Below are 19074 nucleotides of genomic sequence, written 5' to 3'. Positions count from 1 at the left end.
AGTTGAGGTTGCTGTGAACTATGACACCACAGCACTCTACCAAGAGTGACAAAGTGAGACTCTGTCTCAAAAACATAAACAAATTAAAATAAAATAAAATAAAATGGCTTCCTAGTTGTTGTCCTGTCCCTAGGGTTCCTAATATGAGAAGGCTTAGATGTACCTTATACAGAAACTATGTGTGTTAAATAAGCTTTATTCAGGCATGAGTTGTAGTACTGTTGTCCATGAGTTCAATGTTAATAAATCAACAATATATATTAAATATGGTACCTTTAAAAAGAAACTAATATAAAGCAAGATTATGTATCAGCTGACCAAAAAATGTTGTGCACAGAGGCTGGAAGGAACTTAACCCAGCATTTCTCCTAGGAGTAATGTTTCAGTATTCAGTAATTCGGTGCTTGGGGTGACTTTCTAGAAAGAACGTAACTACTGAGTCATGAGAATTCTGTAACTGTGAAAAGTTCTGACTGTGACAGCTATCGCCCTGTTCCTACCCACATTTATAATATTGCCAATTATATGCTCAAAAATCTACAACATCCATCCCTAAGCTTACTGTCCCAAAGTATCAAGAAATACAACAGATAATGTCCTCACTCTGACAGACCAAATCCGCTAAGTGGATTCTATTTGCTACTGGCAATCATTCCTTATACCTATAACACTATCCTTTGCACTCCACAATCTACACGGTTAATCTATAAGTTGCTTACCCGCAACCACAGGGCTACATTTTTTTCTTTTGGAGACAGAATCTCAAGCTGTCGCCCTGGGTAGAGTGCGGTGGCATCATAGCTCACAGCAACCTCAAACTCTTGGGTTTAAGCGATTCTCCTGCCTGAGCTGGACTACAGGTGTCCACCACAACACCTGGCTATTTTTTTGTTGCTGTTGCAGTTGTCATTGTTGTTTTAGCTGGTCCTGGGTTCCAACTGCCAGCCTCTGTGTACGTGGCCAGCACCCTACCCACTGAGCATAGGCACCACCCCACAGGCCTACATTTATACCCACCTACTTGGGTGTGCTTTTTGATCTTAGCCCTACTCAGGAGCTGCATGGCCTTCAAGAAATGGCAACTATCTCATAATATCAAGAAAATATGCTTAAACCTTTCTAGTTAAAAAGTGGTGATATTAACTGTATCACTTGGCATAGCATTAGTCTATACCAAATATTCCTTTCCAAATGAATTTTAAAATATTTCAATGTTACTTTTTTTTCTTCTGTCACAAATACACCCTAAGCTCCTGGCCAGGTATCAGGGATACCCCCAATCTTCTTTCAATTATCTGAATGGATAAATCTGTGGATGTACGAGTCTGACAATTAAGTTCACAAACTTGCCTCCATTCACTTACATTGCCAGCACTATACAAACAACTCAATAAGGTTTCACAACCTTTCATATCAGTGTCTCATGGTTGTGTTCAGGGTCCCCGTGCAGTGATTATCTTGCTTGTTGCATGTTTTTGTGTGTCACTGCAAGAATGTTAGAGGTTCAATTGTATCAACGAACAAACATTTGTAAATTTGTTATTAAACTTGGCAAGAGCAGAAATGAAATCAGAGACAGTCTAAACTCATCTAAACTTATGGGGATAATGCCATGAAGAAAATGGCTTGACAAATGGATTAAATGTTTTTTGAAAAGAAAATGCCCCTGATGAAGTCCGAGCAACCAGTAATGAGCAAAACTGACAAAACCAAAGCAAAAATTCATGAAATTGTGCATCAAAATCAGCTGAGAAAAGCACAGCAGACCAGGCAAACATCAATAGAGAAACAGGAAAATCTTAACTGAAAATTTTGGCCAAGAACTCATGTCTTTTGCATCACGATGATGCACCAGCTCATACAGCAATGTCTGTGAGGGAGTTTTTAGGCAGTAAACACATTTGGAATACTCTCCCTACTCACCTGATCTGGCCTACCGTGACTTTTTTTCTTTACTGGAAGATAAAGGAAATATTGAAAGGAAAACACGGGCGGTGCCCATGGCTCAGTGAGCAGAGCACTGGCCCCATATGCCGAGGGTGGCGGGTTCAAACCCAGCCCCGGCCAAACTACAACAAAAAAATAGCCAGGCGTTGTGGCGGGCGCCTGTAGTCCCAGCTACTCGGGAAGCTGAGGCAAGAGAATCGCTGAAGCCCAGGAGTTGGAGGTTGCTGTGAGCTGTGTGAGGCCACGGCACTCTACCGAGGGCCATAAAGTGAGACTCTGTCTCTACAAAAAAAAAAAAAAAAAGGAAAACACTTTGATGACATTCAGGACATAAAGGGTAATACAACAGCTTTGATGCCCATTCTAGAAAATGAGTTCCAAAATTGCTTTCAAAATTGTGGACTAAGTGGTGGCACTGGTGCATAACTCCCGAAAGGGAGTACTTCAAAGGTAATCACAGTGATATTCAACACCGAGGTATGTAGCACTTTTACTACATGCCAGGCACTGTTTCAAGCACCTTTCACCAAGTGATGCATTTAACCATATGGACCAGGAAGATACACACTAGCATGAAAGGTACAAGCAAGGTGACGAGCACTGTGGTTTGAGGGACCTCTCAGAGACAAAGAGAGAAGAATTAATTTGGTGAGGCTACATGTGGCCATCTTAGATGCTTGTTAAAGAGGACCCTACATTTTAAGTGTTAGGTAACAGGGCAATCACAGGTTTATCCTATCAGGCTAACATCAAGGTAAGCTTTAAATTGAATAGAGTCTGATCCATATTATGAATCAGATGCACCTAGGCACCCTAAGGGTTCGGGCAACGTCAGGGAAAGTGAGAACATAAGGATATTTAGAAGCCACTTTACAAAAGTAAAACAAGAACCGCCAAAGAACATTGAGAGTGTTAGAGCTGAAATATTTAAAGGGATTTTCCTTTTGTCAATTATAGTAGACCTAATAAACATTGAGAGTGTTAGAGCTGAAACATTTAAAGGGATTTTCCTTTTGTCAATTATAGTAGACCTAATAAAAATTATAGTATCTAATTTATAGAGAGGCTAAGACAAAAAAAATTACAATAAATGGGAAGTGAAAATTTAAGATTTGTGAGGTTTAATTCTATTTTTTAGCTTTTGCTATATTGAGTAAGTATGGATTAGAACCCAAGAGGGATTTAATGTAGGTAGGTAAAATACTGTAGGACTCAAGAGCAAACAGGACAGATGAGACAGTGATATAATTTGGGAGTCACAAGCTTCAAGTCTTGTGAACATACAAGAGAGTTGTGAACAATGCACGGAGAGAATTACTACATGACTGAACAGAAAGTACATGAGAAGTTTTGGGGTTTTTTTTTTGTAGAGACAGAGTCTCACTTTATCGCCCTCAGTAGAGTGCTATGGCATCACAGCTCACAGCAACCTCCAGTTCTTGGGCTTAGGTGATTCTCTTCCCTCAGCCTCCCGAGTAGCTGGGACTACAGGCGCCTGCCACAACACCCGGCTACTTTTTTTGTTGCAGTTTGGCCAGAGATGGGTTTGAACCTGCCACCCTGGGTGTATGGGGCCAGTGCCCTACCCACTGAGCCACAGGCACCGCCCTGTGCATGAGAAGTTTTAAAGATGCAAAGAGGGAAGAGTCCTAGGAATCACCATGCATCCACCTAACAGATAGTATGTTAAAATGGGATAATAAAGCTTTGTTCCAGGTACCAAGTATAGAAATCCAAACATGGAGGACAAGATGTGAATATGCACTTATGGAGGTTAAACTAACATCAGTTTAAACCAGGTGATGACTGAGACTTCTAGGACATAGAAATGCCTCCCCCTAGGAAGTGAAGAAAGTACTCAACTAGGAAAAAGAAGGCATCAAAAACATAAGGTAGGTATCAAAAACATAAACTTTAAGTGTCCCTCTTTATGGCCACTGAGGACAACTAGGAAACCACTGCAGCATCGGTATAGGGAGGTAAGGACCCAGGAGGCATAAATTTAATCAATGCCTGTGGCAACAGTGACACACAGCAAGGGGCCTACTTGCCACTTTATTTAGAGTTCTTTAAGGAGTGTTACACCTCCTAATTAAACCAGTTGTCTGGTGCCTAGATGGGAGGTAGAATTTATATTGAATACCCTTTTCAAAAGCTCACCATTGAGTATTCTGAGAAGTGCATTGGTCACTGTAAGAACTGTCTGGTCAGTAAGGTGTGTCCTGGTGAGGCCTTATATTAGAGCCTTTAATATATGTAAAGATAATTTGCTACTTTGATTTAGATTGTGGGTATCTGTGAAGCAAGAGAATTCCAATGGTCTTTACCCTAAAGGGGGCAACTCAAATAGCAAAGGTCCAAGAGATCATAAAAATGTACCCGTAGAGCCATTTTTGGCCAGGGCATCTGGTGCCAGGATTACTGCCTGAATGTGGCCACTGGTGCTGGCTCCTGGGTCCTGCGCTTGATGAAGGACATCCTGGTTAAAGAATGGAAAGCAACAACATGCCACTGAGCTTCACCATATGTGGTAAAGACATCCAGAAAGTCTAGAAAACCTTATTTCTGTTCACTCAATCTCAAGGGGCTACCCAGGTACCCCAGAAGTTTGGGAGAGGGAGGACCAGCACATCTAGCCAGAGACTGAGGACAAAGGAAGGCAATCCCTCCCGCAAGTGGGGTAAGGCAAAGGGGCCAAGGAGGCCTTGCTAGCTGTGCAGAACCTGTGGGGTACTGCATCCATGATCTAAGGCACAATGGACAGCTGGGTATGGATGGACCCCTAAATGCCTCTATTTCTAAGAGAGCCGAGTATATAGCCAGCAATTGTTGCTCTAATGATGTATTGAACAGTGCCAGAGAGGACAGTTTAGAAGCTCAAGGGTGATATACAGCCCTCAGGAGGCATGAGAGGAAGCTGCTAAAGCCCCTATAGCAAAAGAGTCTGAGGACATTAATGAGACCCCTACTGCTTTACAATGTGGAAATTCCAAAGCCTTTTGTTAAAATGAACCCACTCAACTGGGCTGACTTGCAAATAACAGAATCAATGAAATTGAGTAAAACTTGGTGGTGCTTGTGGCTCAGTGGTAGGGCGCCGGCCGGCCCCATATACCAAGGGTGGTGGGTTCGAACCTGGCCCCAGCCAAACTGCAACGAAAAAATAGCCAGGTGTTGTGGGGGACGCCTGTAGTCCCAGCTACTCGGGAGGCTGAGGCAGGAGAATCGCCTAAGCCCAGGAGTTGGAGGTTGCATTAAGCTGTGACCGCCATGGCACTCTACCAAGGGCAATAAAGTGAGACTCTGTCCTAAAAAAAAAAAAAAAGAAATTAACTAAAACTTATAAATGGGAAATATGTTGCTCTAGATCCCAAAGAGGATTAAAAGATATTTGAATTAACATTGCTAAGAAGGTTAGTATCTATTTCTAAACAATATCAGAGATGACATGGCCCTTTAATTTTTAGGAATTTAACAGAGGTGGCAGGTCTATGCAATGTGTGTGGGGACCTCTTTTTTGTGAACTCCTTTTTCAGTATTTTTAAGTCCTGAATGAGTGTGTCAAATGTATCTTCTCAGAGGAAGATGGCACCAGTGTAACGTTATAGCTGTGCTGTTAGAGAAATTTGGATGCTGTTAAGATCCTAACTATAGGCCAGGCACAGTGGCTCATGCCTATAATCCCAGCACTCTGGGAGCCTGAGGCGGGTGGAATGCCCAAGCTCACAGGTTTGAGACCAGCTTGAGCAAGAGCTAGACTCCCTCCCTAAAAATAGCCGGGTGTTGTGGTGGGCACCTGTAGTCCAAGCTACTTGAGAGGCGAGACAAGAGAATTGCTTGAGCCCAAAAGTTGGAGGTTGCTGTGAGCTGTAACACCACAGGACTCTACCGAGGGCGACAAGAGAGACTCTGTCTCAAAAAAAAAAAAAATTTATGCTTGCTTTATCAATAATGGAAAGGGATATACTGCAATCTCGGTATATTTGGCATCTCTCTCTGGTTCTACCAAATTTTCTTTAAAGCTATTTTTAGAGATAGGGTCTTAACTCTGTCATCTTGGCTGGAGTCCAGTGGCACTATCATAGCTCACGGCAACCTCAAACCCCTGGGTTCATGTGATTCTCCTACCTCAGACTGCAGGGTAATCAGAATACAGGCAGGCACTAATATGCCCAGCTAATTTTTTTTTTTTTTTTTGTAAAGACAGAGTTTCACTTTATGGCCCTTGGTAGAGTGCCATGGCATCATATAGCTCACAGCAACCTCCAACTCCTGGACTTAAGCGATTCTCTTGCCTCAGCCTCCCAAGTAGCTGGGACTACAGGCGCCTGCCACAATGCCCAGCTATTTTTTGGTTGCAGTTTAGCCGGGGCCGGGTTTGAACCCGCCACCCTCGTCGGTATATGGGGCCGGCGCCTTACCGACTGAGCCACAGGCGCCGCCCCCAGCTAATTTTTTTAATTTTTTGTTGACACAGGTCTCACTCTGCTGCTCAAGCTGGTCTCAAATCCTAGCCTCGAATCCTGCCCCAGCCTTCCAAAGTGCTGGGATTATAAGCATGAGCTACCACACCTGGCTTAATCTATTGTTTTAGAACTGTTATTTCTCCCTTTGGTGATGAAACATTTATCTTTGAGTAGCGACCATTTTTATCCCAATAAAATTTCTCATCTTACACTGCTCTTGTCTTTATCTGTTTCAATATCCCAATTCTATTTTCTTTAGTATTTGGCTCTATATGTTTACTCCTTTTATATTCTAGTGTTTCATGTTTGTTTTAGGTATAACTCACAAAAAGCCTATGCGTTCTAAAAATCCAACTTGAGTATCTCTTTTATCAGAATTTAGTTCACATTTACTTACTGTAATTTTTAAAATACCTGGAGCTGAGCCAAGTGCAGTGGCTCACGCCTATAATCCCATTTAGATTTGCCTACATTCTTATTCCAGCACTATTCTCCCCATTTTTCCCCAACTGAAAAAATCATATCTCTATCTAACAAATCCTATTTTGAGAATACCTTCAAAATATATCCAGAACCCATATACTTTGCATAACCTCCACAACTCCCAAGCTAGTGTAAAGCCTCACCAGGCAGTGATAGACTACCAGCTTTTACTGCTGCTTCACCCTCCAAAGACCTCCCTCAATGGCATATTCTCTTCCTAGAAACCAGAGAGAGATGAATCAGATCCTGTCACTTGTTTACTCAAAATCCTCCAATGCCTAGAATATTCAGAGACCATATGGCTACACACTTCCTCACATCACTAAAATTTGTGTTCTGATTTTGACCCCAAAAGTGTATTTTAAAAACATTTGCTATCATACCAATTTTACTCTCCTCTACTCCAAAATGAAAAAAAACTCTATAATAGCAGGATCATTGTATGTCTACAGCTCATAGACATAACTGGCAGCGTAAATTAATAATTTAATATTTGTTAAATGAATAAGGGATATGCAATTAAAATAATACATAATTAAAAGAAAAGTAATAGACAAAAGGTCTAAAATGAGACAGGCAAATATTAGATTTTGTAAACACTAAGAATGGTAACTTGTTTAAAAAATTTAAGTGAAGGCTGGGCATCATGGATCACACCTATAAACATTCTGGGAGGCAGAGGCAGGAGGATCTCTTGAGCTCAAGTTTGAGACCAGCCTGAGCAAGAGGAGACCCCATTTCTACTAAAATAAATAAATAAATAAATAGAAAAAATTAGCCAGGTATGGTGGTATTGCACCTGTAGTCCTAGCTACTTGGGAGCCTCAGACAGGATTACTTGAGCCCAGGAGTTTGAGGTTGCGGGGAGCTATGATGATGCCATTGTACTCTAGCCTAGGTGACAGAGCAAAACTCCATCTCAAAAAACATTTAAGTGAAAACTCCCAATCATTCAGCTATGACAGCATTACCCACAAGAATGTTATATGTATCTAAGAAAAACAAGCTAGTTATTCTAGGCCTGAAAGTGGTCCCTCTAAACAAAAAATTCCTAGAAAAACCTCAAAGGCCCATCACCTGAATGGATGAGGATCCAATATCATTTGGCTTACAGCTATTTCTAACTCACCTGGGTGGTTCTCGTGTGGGGACTCTTCCTCTACTATCCATGGCTCCTGTCCTTGCTCCAACTTGAAAACCACCTCTGGCTTGGTAAAGCAACACCCTGTGAATAGAAATGACTCAAGACTTGGGTTTCAGTCGCTAGGCGTTATGGTGGGCGCCTGTGGTCCCAGCTACTCAGGAGGCTGAGGCAAGAGAATGGGCTAGGCCCAAGAGCTGGAGGTTGCTGTGAGCTGTGATGCCACAGCACTCTACCGAGGGCAACAAAGTGAAACTCTGTCTCTTAAAAAAATAAAAAATAAAAGACTTGGGTTTCAAGCCCTCTAATGAAAAAAGGTACAGCTTCAGGAGCTATACAAGAATAAGGTGACTTGGCTTGGCGAGTAGGGTGCCAGCCACATACACCGAAGCAGGTGGGTTCAAACCCCGCCAGGGCCTGCAAAACAACAATGACAATTACAACAAAAAAAAGCTGGGCATTGTGGCAAGCGCTTATAGTCCCAGCTACTTGGAGGCTGAGGCAAGAGAATTGCTTAAGCCCAAAAGTTTGAGGTTGCTGTGAGCTGTAAAATCACGGCACTCTACCAAGGGCAACATAGTGAGACTCTGTCTCAAAAAAAAAAAAAAAAAATGAAGGAAAGAATAAGGCAACTTAAATTTTTCACTAGGAGATGGGAGAAAATGTTTCTAGTGACCAAAAGGGATCAATCACCTTATAGTTACAGCCCAGAAGTCACCTTTGAACACTACATTTCAATGCTAAAGATCATTAATTTCTACAAAAGATCCCACATATCACCAGCTAAAAAAGAAAAAAGAAATGTTATTTGGGATTACATATAACACAATCCTTACCCAGTGAGACGAGGTGGCCGTAGTTCTCCAGCATCACATCCCTGTACAGGGCCCTCTGATCAGGGTCCAGGTGCTGCCACTCCTCCTGGTTAAAGCCCACAGTCACATCCTTGAATGACACTAATACCTAAAAGATAAAGTATATTTATTTAAAAATTAAAAAGTCAGGGGATGATGGGAAGATAGCGGACTGAAGCCAGCTTTCCATAGAGGCTCCTGTCCTGAAGGAGAGTTAGGGGACAAAAATTTAGCAAATAACCTGATGGACTCCAGCAACACCAAGCGAGAAAGTTGAAGAACGCACATCAACCCCACTGAGGAGAGCTGCGATCACAAGGAAGCAAACAAAAGGTACAAAACCCATCACCAAGCGGACGGGAGTCCCCCCTCCCCACCTGATCGGCTTAAGGGTCCCACAAACAAAAGGGCAGAAATCAAAGGCCATCCCACTACACTTCACGGGAAAGACCTACTACAAACTAGACCTACCTCCCTTACTAGGAGGCCTAGGCGTTATCCTGCCAGGCATAAAACTGTATAAATCTGTAAATTTCCTTTGCCGGTGACTCTGAGTACCCAGCACTTCCCTCCACTCTCTCGGAGGTCTGAAAGCCTGTCCCCCAGGAGTTCGGATTCTTGGGTGGCTCCTAAAGGGGAGAGGACAGTCCCTGAGCTGCTTCTTGGGAGGCTTCTAAAGGGGAGAGGACAGTCCCTGAGCTGCGGCTGGTCAGCACTGTTTCTGGGGCATGGGAGAGAGGTTAGGACAGTCAGCGGAGGGAGACCCTCACCAGGGTGGCACTTCCCCGAGGAGAGGTGCAGCAGCCCTCCTTGGGCAACAATACCTCCAGGCATATAGCTGAGTCGAACTCGCTACCAGCTGCTCTGAGTGCCTGGCGCTCCCCCCGCCCTCATTCTGTGGTCTGGAGACCTGAACGCCTGCCATGTGGCTGGGCAGGGAACTGGGGATAGCCGAGTCTGTTCGCTGCCCAGCGGTTCTGGGCTCCAGCCGCTCCCTCCCACCCTGCCCCCACTCTGAAGCCTGAAGGCTTGAGCTACGGCAGTACAACCAGGCGAGAGACGGGAAGAATCTGAATTTCCTTGCTGCCGAGAGCCCCAGGCTCCCGGCGTTCACCCCGCCCTCGCTCTGTGGTCCGGAGACCTGAACGCCTGCTCGGTTCTGAGCTACAGCTACTCCCTCCACCCCGCCCCCACTCTAAAGCCTAAAGGCTTGAGCTGCGGCGGTACAATCAGGCGAGAGACCGGGAGAATCTGAATCTGTTCACTGTCCACCGGGCTCCCTAGGCTCGGAGCCCCTGCTGGCTCAGAGTGCCTGGCGCTCCCCCGCCCTCACTCTGTGGTCCGGAGACCTGAACGCCTGCTGTGTGGCTGGGCAGGGAACTGGGGATAGCCGAGTCTGTTCGCTGCCCAGGGATTCTGGGCTCCAGCCACTCCCTCCCACCCCGCCCCCACTCTGAAGCCTGAAGGCTTGAGCTGCAGCAGTATACCCAGGCAAGAGACCGGAAGAATCTGGGCTCTGGCTCCAGTCTCCCAGCGTTCACCCCGCCCTCGCTCTGGGGTCCGGAGACTTGCTCGGTTTGAGCTCCAGCCACTCCCTCCACCCCGCCCCCACTCTAAAGCCTGAAGGCTTGAGCTGCGGGGCGAGAGACCCGGAGAACCTGAATCTGCTCGCTGTCGACCAGGCTCCCTAGGCTTGGAGCCCCTGCTGGCTCTGAGTTCCAGGCGCTTCCCCGCCCTCACTCTGTGGTCCGGAGACCTGACACCTGCCGTGTGGCTGGGCAGGGAACTGGGGATAGCCGAGTCCGTCCGCTGCCCAGCGGTTCTGGGCTCCAGCCGCTCCCTCCCACCCCGCCCCCACTCTGAAGCCTGAAGGCTTGAGCTGCGGCAGTACAACCGGGCGAGAGACTGGGAGAAACTGAATCTGCTCGCTGTCGACCGGGCTCCCTACGGCTCGGAACCCCCTTGGAGGTAGATCAACAGCCGTTTTTTCTTTAACGGCAGAACGCTCACTTCTGGATATTCTGAGGCCACACCCCCTGTCTCCCTGGGCAACCAGAGGAAACCACCTGTGAGCGGGGGATTTCCTGACACAGCTCACAAACCCGGGAAGCTTCCAGGGCGGGGCCGACCCAGAGAGGTGATCGGACTCAAACCTCCAACACCAAAGACATTTGAACTCAAAACAGCTCGTCTTCTGTAGGCGATTTCGACAGGAACAGAGACAGAACCCCGCAAAGTTGTCTGTTCTGTTCTGTTCTGTTCTGTTAGCAGCATCCATCAGGGACGGGGCTAAGCCTGAGTGAACACCTCCTTCCCATCACCTGCATCAAACACTCATAGATGTCAGGCCCCATCTCCTCCTGCTAGATAGCGGCAGTCTACGGGGGCCTGGCAGACTTCCTTGCGATTCAGGCAGGTGCAAACCCCTGGAGTGTCTGTTCACTGCAGGCAACTGGGTTAGCCATCTGCAGAGATACCAGTGACTGGGTCTGACGAAGGGGCAAAGTGGGGAAGGAGACGTCAACCTTCCTAGACTGCTCTGTTTGCTGGGTGGCTCCTCCTGACTCCACGCTGCACTGGGGTGAGCTGTGTCAGAGGAGTCACCAGGCCCCTGTGATCCAGTTCCCAGAGACCTCTTGAACTCTCTCACCCGAAACAAGTGCCGATTGAGACAGTAGATTCGGACCTTTTGAACTGGGCTAATAGACTGAGGACTTTTCAGGTGGTGCCCTGGGTGTATGGTTGTAGGAAGGTTGATTCTCCCTTTCCAACTGGGGCCAGAGGTGGGCAGGTGGGGTGACTTAATTGCTGATTTTTCCACACAGCTGAGACTTCAAGCCAGAGTAGAAGTTGCAATAGGATCAAACAGAAATCAGCTGAAAATAAGACAGAACCACTTTGCTCCACCACACCAGACAGGGCCCCAGTTTCTCAGGCCACAACACTGTACGGGCCCCCGATAAAACCCCAGGGGAAAAACAAAAGGGAGTAAAATAACCATGGGGGGGAATCTGTGGAAAAACTCTGGTAACATGAATAACCAGAATAGATCAACCCCCCCAAGAAAAGACACGGCAGATGTGAATGAAGATCCCATTCATAAACAACTGGCTGAGATGTCAGAAATCGAATTCAGAATTTGGATGGCAGACAAGATTAATAAAACGGAATTAGGAATCCGAGGAGAAATTCAAAAATTGTCTCAAGAATTTAACGAATTTAAAGACAAAACCACCAAAGACTTAGACACACTGAAGCAAGAACTTACAGCCCTCAAAGATATGAAAAATACAGTAGAATCCCTCAGTAACAGAATGGAGCAAGCAGAAGAAAGGATTTCTGACATTGAAGATAAAGTCTTCGAACGCTCCCAATCTCTCAAAGAGGAAGAGAAATGGAGAGCAAAAACGGATCACTCACTCAGAGAACTCTCAGATAATTCGAAAAAAAGCAACATAAGGATTATAGGAATTTCTGAGAACGATGAAGTGGCCTCCAAGGGCACAGAGGCCCTTATGCATGAAATTATAAAAGAAAATTTTCCAGACATGCCTAGAGAATCTGAAATTCAGATAGCAGACAGCTTCAGAACCCCAGCACGATTCAACCCCAATAAGTCATCCCCCAGACATATCATAATTAGCTTCACTAAAGTTAACATGAAAGAGAAGATTCTCAAAGCAGCCCGGCGAAAGAAAACTATAACGTACAAAGGTAAGAATATTAGAATAACTGCAGATCTCTCTGCTGAAACTTTTCAAGCCAGAAGAGGCTGGTCATCAACTTTTAATCTCCTAAAGCAAAAAAATTTTCAACCCAGGATCTTGTATCCAGCTAAACTGAGTTTCATCTATGATGGAGAAATTAAATACTTCAATGACATTCATATGTTGAAAAAATTTGCCATAAGTAAACCAGCTCTTTAGGATATTCTCAGACCTATCCTCCACAATGACCAACCCAGTCCTACACCACAAAAGTAAACTGACTCAGAAACTTCGGATCAAACTCCAACTTCCACACTGGCGAAAGGATTAAAAATGTCCACTGGACCTTTGAAAAACTCGATACCCAAAATTCCACCAGACTTATCAATACTCTCCGTCAATGTGAATGGCTTAAACTGTCCTCTAAAGAGGCATAGGTTAGCTGACTGGATACAAAAACTCAAGCCAGATATTTGTTGCATACAAGAGTCACATCTCAACTTAAAAGACAAATACAGACTCAGGGTGAAAGGATGGTCATCCATATTTCAGGCAAATGGTAATCAGAAAAAAGCAGGTGTTGCAATTTTATTCGCAGATACAATAGGCTTTAAAGCATCAAAAGTAAGGAAGGACAAGAATGGTCACTTCATATTTGTTAAGGGTAATACTCAATATGATGAGATCTCAATTATTAATATCTATGCACCCAACCAGAATGCACCTCAATTTATAAGAGAAACTCTAACAGACATGAGTAACTTGATTTCCTCCAGCTCCATAATCGTCGGAGATTTCAACACTCACTTGGCAGTGTTGGATCGATCCTCCAGCAAGAAGCTGAGCAAAGAAATCTTAGATTTAAACCTAACCATCCAATATTTAGATTTAGCAGACATCTACAGAATATTTCATCCCAACAAAACTGAATACACATACTTCTCATCAGCCCACGGAACTTACTCCAAAATTGACCACATTTTAGGTCACAAGTCTAACCTCAGTAAATTTAAAGGAATAGAAATTATTCCATGCATCTTCTCGGACCATCATGGAATAAAACTTGAATTGAGTAACAACAGGAATCTGCATACCCATACAAAAACATGGAAGTTAAATAACCTTATGCTGAATGATAGCTGGGTCAGAGATGAGATTAAGAAAGAAATCGCCAATTTTATGGAACAAAATGACAATGAAGACACAAACTATCAGAACCTCTGGGACACTGCAAAGGCAGTTCTTAGAGGGAAATTTATAGCACTGCAAGCCTTCCTCAAGAGAACGGAAAAAGAGGAAGTTAACAACTTAATGGGACATCTCACGCAACTGGAAAAGGAAGAACATTCCAACCCCAAACCCAGTAGAAGAAAAGAAATAACCAAAATTAGAGCAGAATTAAATGAAATTGAAAACAAAAGAATAAGACAACAGATCAATAAATCAAAAAGCTGGTTTTTTGAAAAGGTCAATAAAATAGATAAACCTCTGGCCAACCTAATCAGGAAAAAAAGAGTAAAATCTCTAATATCATCAATCAGAAACAACAAAGACGAAATAACCACAGACTCATCAGAAATCCAAAAAATCCTTAATGAATATTACAAGAAACTTTATTCTCAGAAATATGAAAATCTGAAGGAAATAGACCGATACTTGGAAGCACGCCACCTTCCAAGACTTAACCAGAATCAAGTAGAAATGTTGAACAGACCCATATCAAGTTCAGAAATAGCATCAACTATACAAAACCTCCCTAAAAAGAAAACCCGGGACCAGATGGTTTCACGTCAGAATTCTACCAAACTTTTAAGGAGGAATTAGTACCTATATTACTCAACCTGTTCCAAAATGTAGAAAAAGAAGGAAGACTACCCAACACGTTCTATGAAGCAAACATCACCCTGATCCCCAAACCAGGAAAAGACCCAACAAGAAAAGAAAATTATAGACCAATATCACTAATGAATATAGATGCAAAAATATTCAACAAGATCCTAACAAACAGAATCCAACAACACATGAAACAAATTATACATCATGACCAAGTTGGTTTTATCCCAGGGTCTCAAGGCTGGTTCAATATACGTTAATCTATAAATGTAATTCAGCACATAAACAAATTAAAAAACAAAGACCATATGATTCTCTCAATTGATGCAGAAAAAGCTTTTGATAATATCCAGCATCCCTTCATGATCAGAACACTCAAGAAAATTGGTCTAGAAGGGACTTTTCTTAAACTGATAGAGGCTATCTACAGCAAACCCACAGCCAATATCATATTGAATGGAGTTAAATTGGAATCATTTCCACTCAGATCAGGAACCAGACAAGGCTGCCCATTGTCTCCATTGCTTTTCAACATTGTAATGGAAGTTTTAGCCACCGCAATTAGGGAAGAAAAGGCGATCAAGGGTATCCATATAGGGTCAGAAGAGATTAAACTTTCGCTCTTCGCAGATGATATGATTGTGTATCTGGAAAACACTAGGGACTCTACTACAAAACTCCTAGAAGTGATCAAGGAATACAGCAGCGTCTCAGGTTACAAAATGAACATTCATAAATCGGTAGCCTTTATATACACCAACAACAGTCAAGTCGAAAAAGCAGTTAAGGACTCTATCCCATTCACAGTAGTACCAAAGAAGATGAAATATTTGGGAATTTACCTAACAAAAGACGTGAAAGATCTCTATAAAGAGAACTATGAAACTCTAAGAAAAGAAATAGCTGAAAATGTTAACAAATGGAAAAACATACCATGCTCATGGCTGGGAAGAATCAACATTATCAAAATGTCCATACTACCCAAAGCAATATATAATTTCAACGCACTCCCTATTAAAGCTCCATTGTCATATTTTAAAGATCTTGAAAAAACATTACTTCGTTTTATATGGAATCAGAAAAAACCTCGAATAGCCAAGACATTACTCAGAAACAAAAACAAAACAGGAGGAATCACACTACCAGACCTCAGACTTTACTACAAATCGATAGTGATCAAAACAGCATGGTATTTGCACAAAAACAGAGAAGTAGATATCTGGAACAGAATAGAGAACCAAGAGATGAATCCAGCTACTTACCGCTATTTGATTTTTGACAAGCCAATTAAAAACATTCAGTGGGGAAAAGATTCCCTATTTAACAAATGGTGCTGGGTGAACTGGCTGGCAACCTGCAGAAGACTGAAATTGGACCCACACCTTTCACCATTAACTAAGATAGACTCTCATTGGATTAAAGATTTAAACTTAAAACATGAAACTATAAAAATACTAGAGGAGAATGCAGGGAAAACCCTTGAAGAAATTGGTCTGGGTGAGTATTTCATGAGGAGAACCCCCCGGGCAATTGAAGCAGCTTCAAAAATACACTACTGGGACTTGATCAAACTAAAAAGCTTCTGCACAGCTAAGAACACAGTAAGCAGAGCAAGCAGACAGCCCTCAGAATGGGAGAAGATATTTGCAGGGTATATCTCTGACAAAGGTTTAATAACCAGAATCCACAGAGAACTCAAACGCATTAGCAAGAAAAAAACAAGGGATCCCATCGCAGGCTGGGCAAGGGATTTGAAGAGAAACTTCTCTGAAGAAGACAGGCGCAACGCCTTCAGACATATGAAAAAATGCTCATCATCTTTAATCATCAGAGAAATGCAAATCAAAACTACTTTGAGATATCATCTAACTCCAATGAGACTAGCCTATATCACAAAATCTCAAGACCAGAGATGTTGGCATGGATGCGGAGAAAAGGGAACACTTCTGCACTGCTGGTGGGAATGCAAATTAATACATTCCTTTTGGAAAGATATATGGAGAACACTCAGAGATCTAAAAATAGATCTGCCATTCAATCCTGTAATTCCTCTGCTGGGCATATACCCAGAAGACCAAAAATCACAACATAACAAAGATATTTGTACCAGAATGTTTATTGCAGCCCAATTCATAATAGCTAAGTCATGGAAAAAGCCCAAGTGCCCATCGATCCACGAATGGATTAATAAATTGTGGTATATGTATACCATGGAATACTATGCAGCCTTAAAGAAAGATGGAGACTTTACCTCTTTCATGTTTACATGGATGGAGCTGGAACATATTCTTCTTAGTAAAGTATCCCAAGAATGGAAGAAAAAGTACCCAATGTACACAGCCCTACTATGAAACTAATTTGGGACTCTCACATGAAAGCTATAACCCAGCTACAACTTAACAATAGGGGGAAGTGGGAAGGGAGGGTGGGTGGAGGGAGGGGGATCGGTGGGATCACACCTGTGGTGCATCTTACAGGGGTATTTGCGAAACTTGGTAAATGTAGAATGTAAATGTTTTGGCACAGTAACTGAGATAACGCCAGAAAGGCTATGTTAACCACTGTGATAAAAATGTGTCAAATGGTCTATGAAGCGAGTGTATGATGCCCCATGATCATATCAATGTATACAGTTATGATTTAATAAAAAAAAAAGGAAAAAAAAAATGATAGTAAAAAAATTATAGTATTAAAGTAATACTGAAACATGGAAAAAAAAAAATTAAAAAGTATATTTGTGCTTATTTTACAGTGACCTGAACAGAAAGCATGCAATGTTTGGGAATCCTATACCCTGTCCATGTTCACTGCTGCTACTTGATACATAGTACACCTACTCTGTGCTGTATTTGGCATTATATGTGGTAGAAGAACAAATCATAAAAGTCCTCTAACAAAGTATTAATTTCTTGATTCATGGAAAAAATAAATCTGAGGTTCAACACCACTGTACAGAGTTAAAAAAAAAACTGAAGTTCCCCAGTGTGTCTGGAACTCCCTCACTTTCTAGGGACATTAAAAATGAATTTTTTTTTTTTAATGAGACAGAGTCTCACTTTGTCACCCTCAGTATAGTACTGTGGCATCACAGCTCACAGCAACCTCAAACTCTTGAGCCCAAGGGATCCTCTTGCCTCAGCCTCCAGAGTAGCTGGGACTCTACAGGCACCTGCCACAATGAACAGCTATTTTTAGAGATGAGGTCTCACTCTAGATCAGCCTGGTCTTGAACTCCTGAGCTCAGGCAATCCACCCACCTCAGTCTCCCAGAGTGCTCAGATTACAGACGTGAGCCACCGCGCCCAGACCCTAAAAATGAATTTTTAAAAATCCTGTTCTCAAAGACCTCATCATATCATTGACAGACATATTTAAAAATACATACCTGCAATAAGGTTTTGCAGAAGAAATGCCAGAAGAATGTAAAAGGCAGTAGTTGCACAGGGGTAGAAGTGTTAGATTCTATTTTGTATATGAGATAAGGCTACTTTAAGGAAGTGAAGTTTTGAGTCCTTTCAAACCTGTCAAGTGTTCCTGTGACTAAGGGCCAACAATAAGCAAACACCTAGAGGCATAAAAACAAATGGCATATTTAGTGGAACTACAAATAGCATAGTTTGTTAGTGAAAGGACTGAGCTATATTAACATACAGATCCATAAGCAAAAACAGGAGCAAGATTTTAAGTAATTTGCGACTAATTCCTTCTCCAAAATGTTTTATCATGATTTATACATATACACTATAAAATTTCTTCTTTTTTTTAGGTATAAGTAACGTAAACAGAAATGCTAGTATTTTCTCTTAACATGCTGATTTTCTTAAGTACTCCCTAAGGCAGGCATCCTCAAACTTTTTAAACAGGGGGCCAATTCACTGTCCCTCAGACCATTGGAGGGCAGGACTATAGTTTAAAAAAAAAAAAAAAACTATGAACAAATTCCTATGCACACTGCACATATCTTATTTTGAAGTAAAAAAAACAAAACGGGAACTAAATACAATCACACTGCCTCATGTGGCCCATGGGCTGCAGTTTGAGGACCCCTACCCTAAGGTATAAACTGGCCACAGTAAGATCACAGATGTGGTAATGAGGAGCCAATTAAAAGGTAAAAGCACTGGAGTAACATGTTCAGATTTGGATTTTAGAAATAATTATGGAGAGTGGAGAATGGCTTAATAGGAAACTCAGAGAAAAGACCAGAAGGTGGGAAACCAACCTGTCCCATTTTGTACAGACTCTGAGCTAGGAATAATCTTACGTTTTTTATATTTTTATTTATTTTATTTATTTTTGACATGGGGTCTCTGTTTCTGGGGCTGGAGTACAGTGGCATCATCATAACTCACTGCAACCTCAAACTCCTGGGGACTCAAGCAATCCTCCTGCCTCAGCTTCCCAAGTAACTGGGACTACAGGCATGCACTATCATGCCTGGCTAATTTTTTCTATTTTTTTGTAGAGACGAAGTCTCCACTTACTCAGGCTGGTCTCAAACTCCAGGAGGAATATAGCTTTGAGGAAGAACTCAAGTGATCCCTCTGCCTTAGCCTGAGTGACTGGGACTATAGGCATGCACCACCACACCTAATTTTTCTGTAGGTCTCCTTATGGTCAAGCTGGTCTCAAATTCCTGAGCT

The 19074-nt window shown here is 42.8% G+C and overlaps 1 protein-coding gene across 3 annotated transcripts in view; it reads right to left on the bottom strand.

Annotated features, from left to right (window-relative positions):
• LOC128582159 (zinc finger protein 883-like) overlaps positions 1-19074 on the bottom strand; it is a 67280-nt gene that overhangs the window by 8226 nt on the left and 39980 nt on the right. For 2 of the 3 annotated variants that reach the window (XM_053585789.1, XM_053585791.1), the window contains exons 3-4: positions 8874-9000; positions 8026-8121 (exon numbers count right to left, since the gene is read on the bottom strand). In XM_053585789.1, the coding sequence (XP_053441764.1) occupies positions 8026-8121; positions 8874-9000 (223 nt within the window). The remainder of the gene's footprint in view (positions 1-8025; positions 8122-8873; positions 9001-19074) is intronic. The other variant, XM_053585790.1, reaches the window with a different exon arrangement.

The sequence above is a fragment of the Nycticebus coucang genome, chromosome 3 (assembly GCF_027406575.1).
Source record: "Nycticebus coucang isolate mNycCou1 chromosome 3, mNycCou1.pri, whole genome shotgun sequence".
Classification (NCBI taxonomy): domain Eukaryota; kingdom Metazoa; phylum Chordata; class Mammalia; order Primates; family Lorisidae; genus Nycticebus; species Nycticebus coucang.
This window is presented reverse-complemented; position numbering and strand designations above follow the sequence as displayed.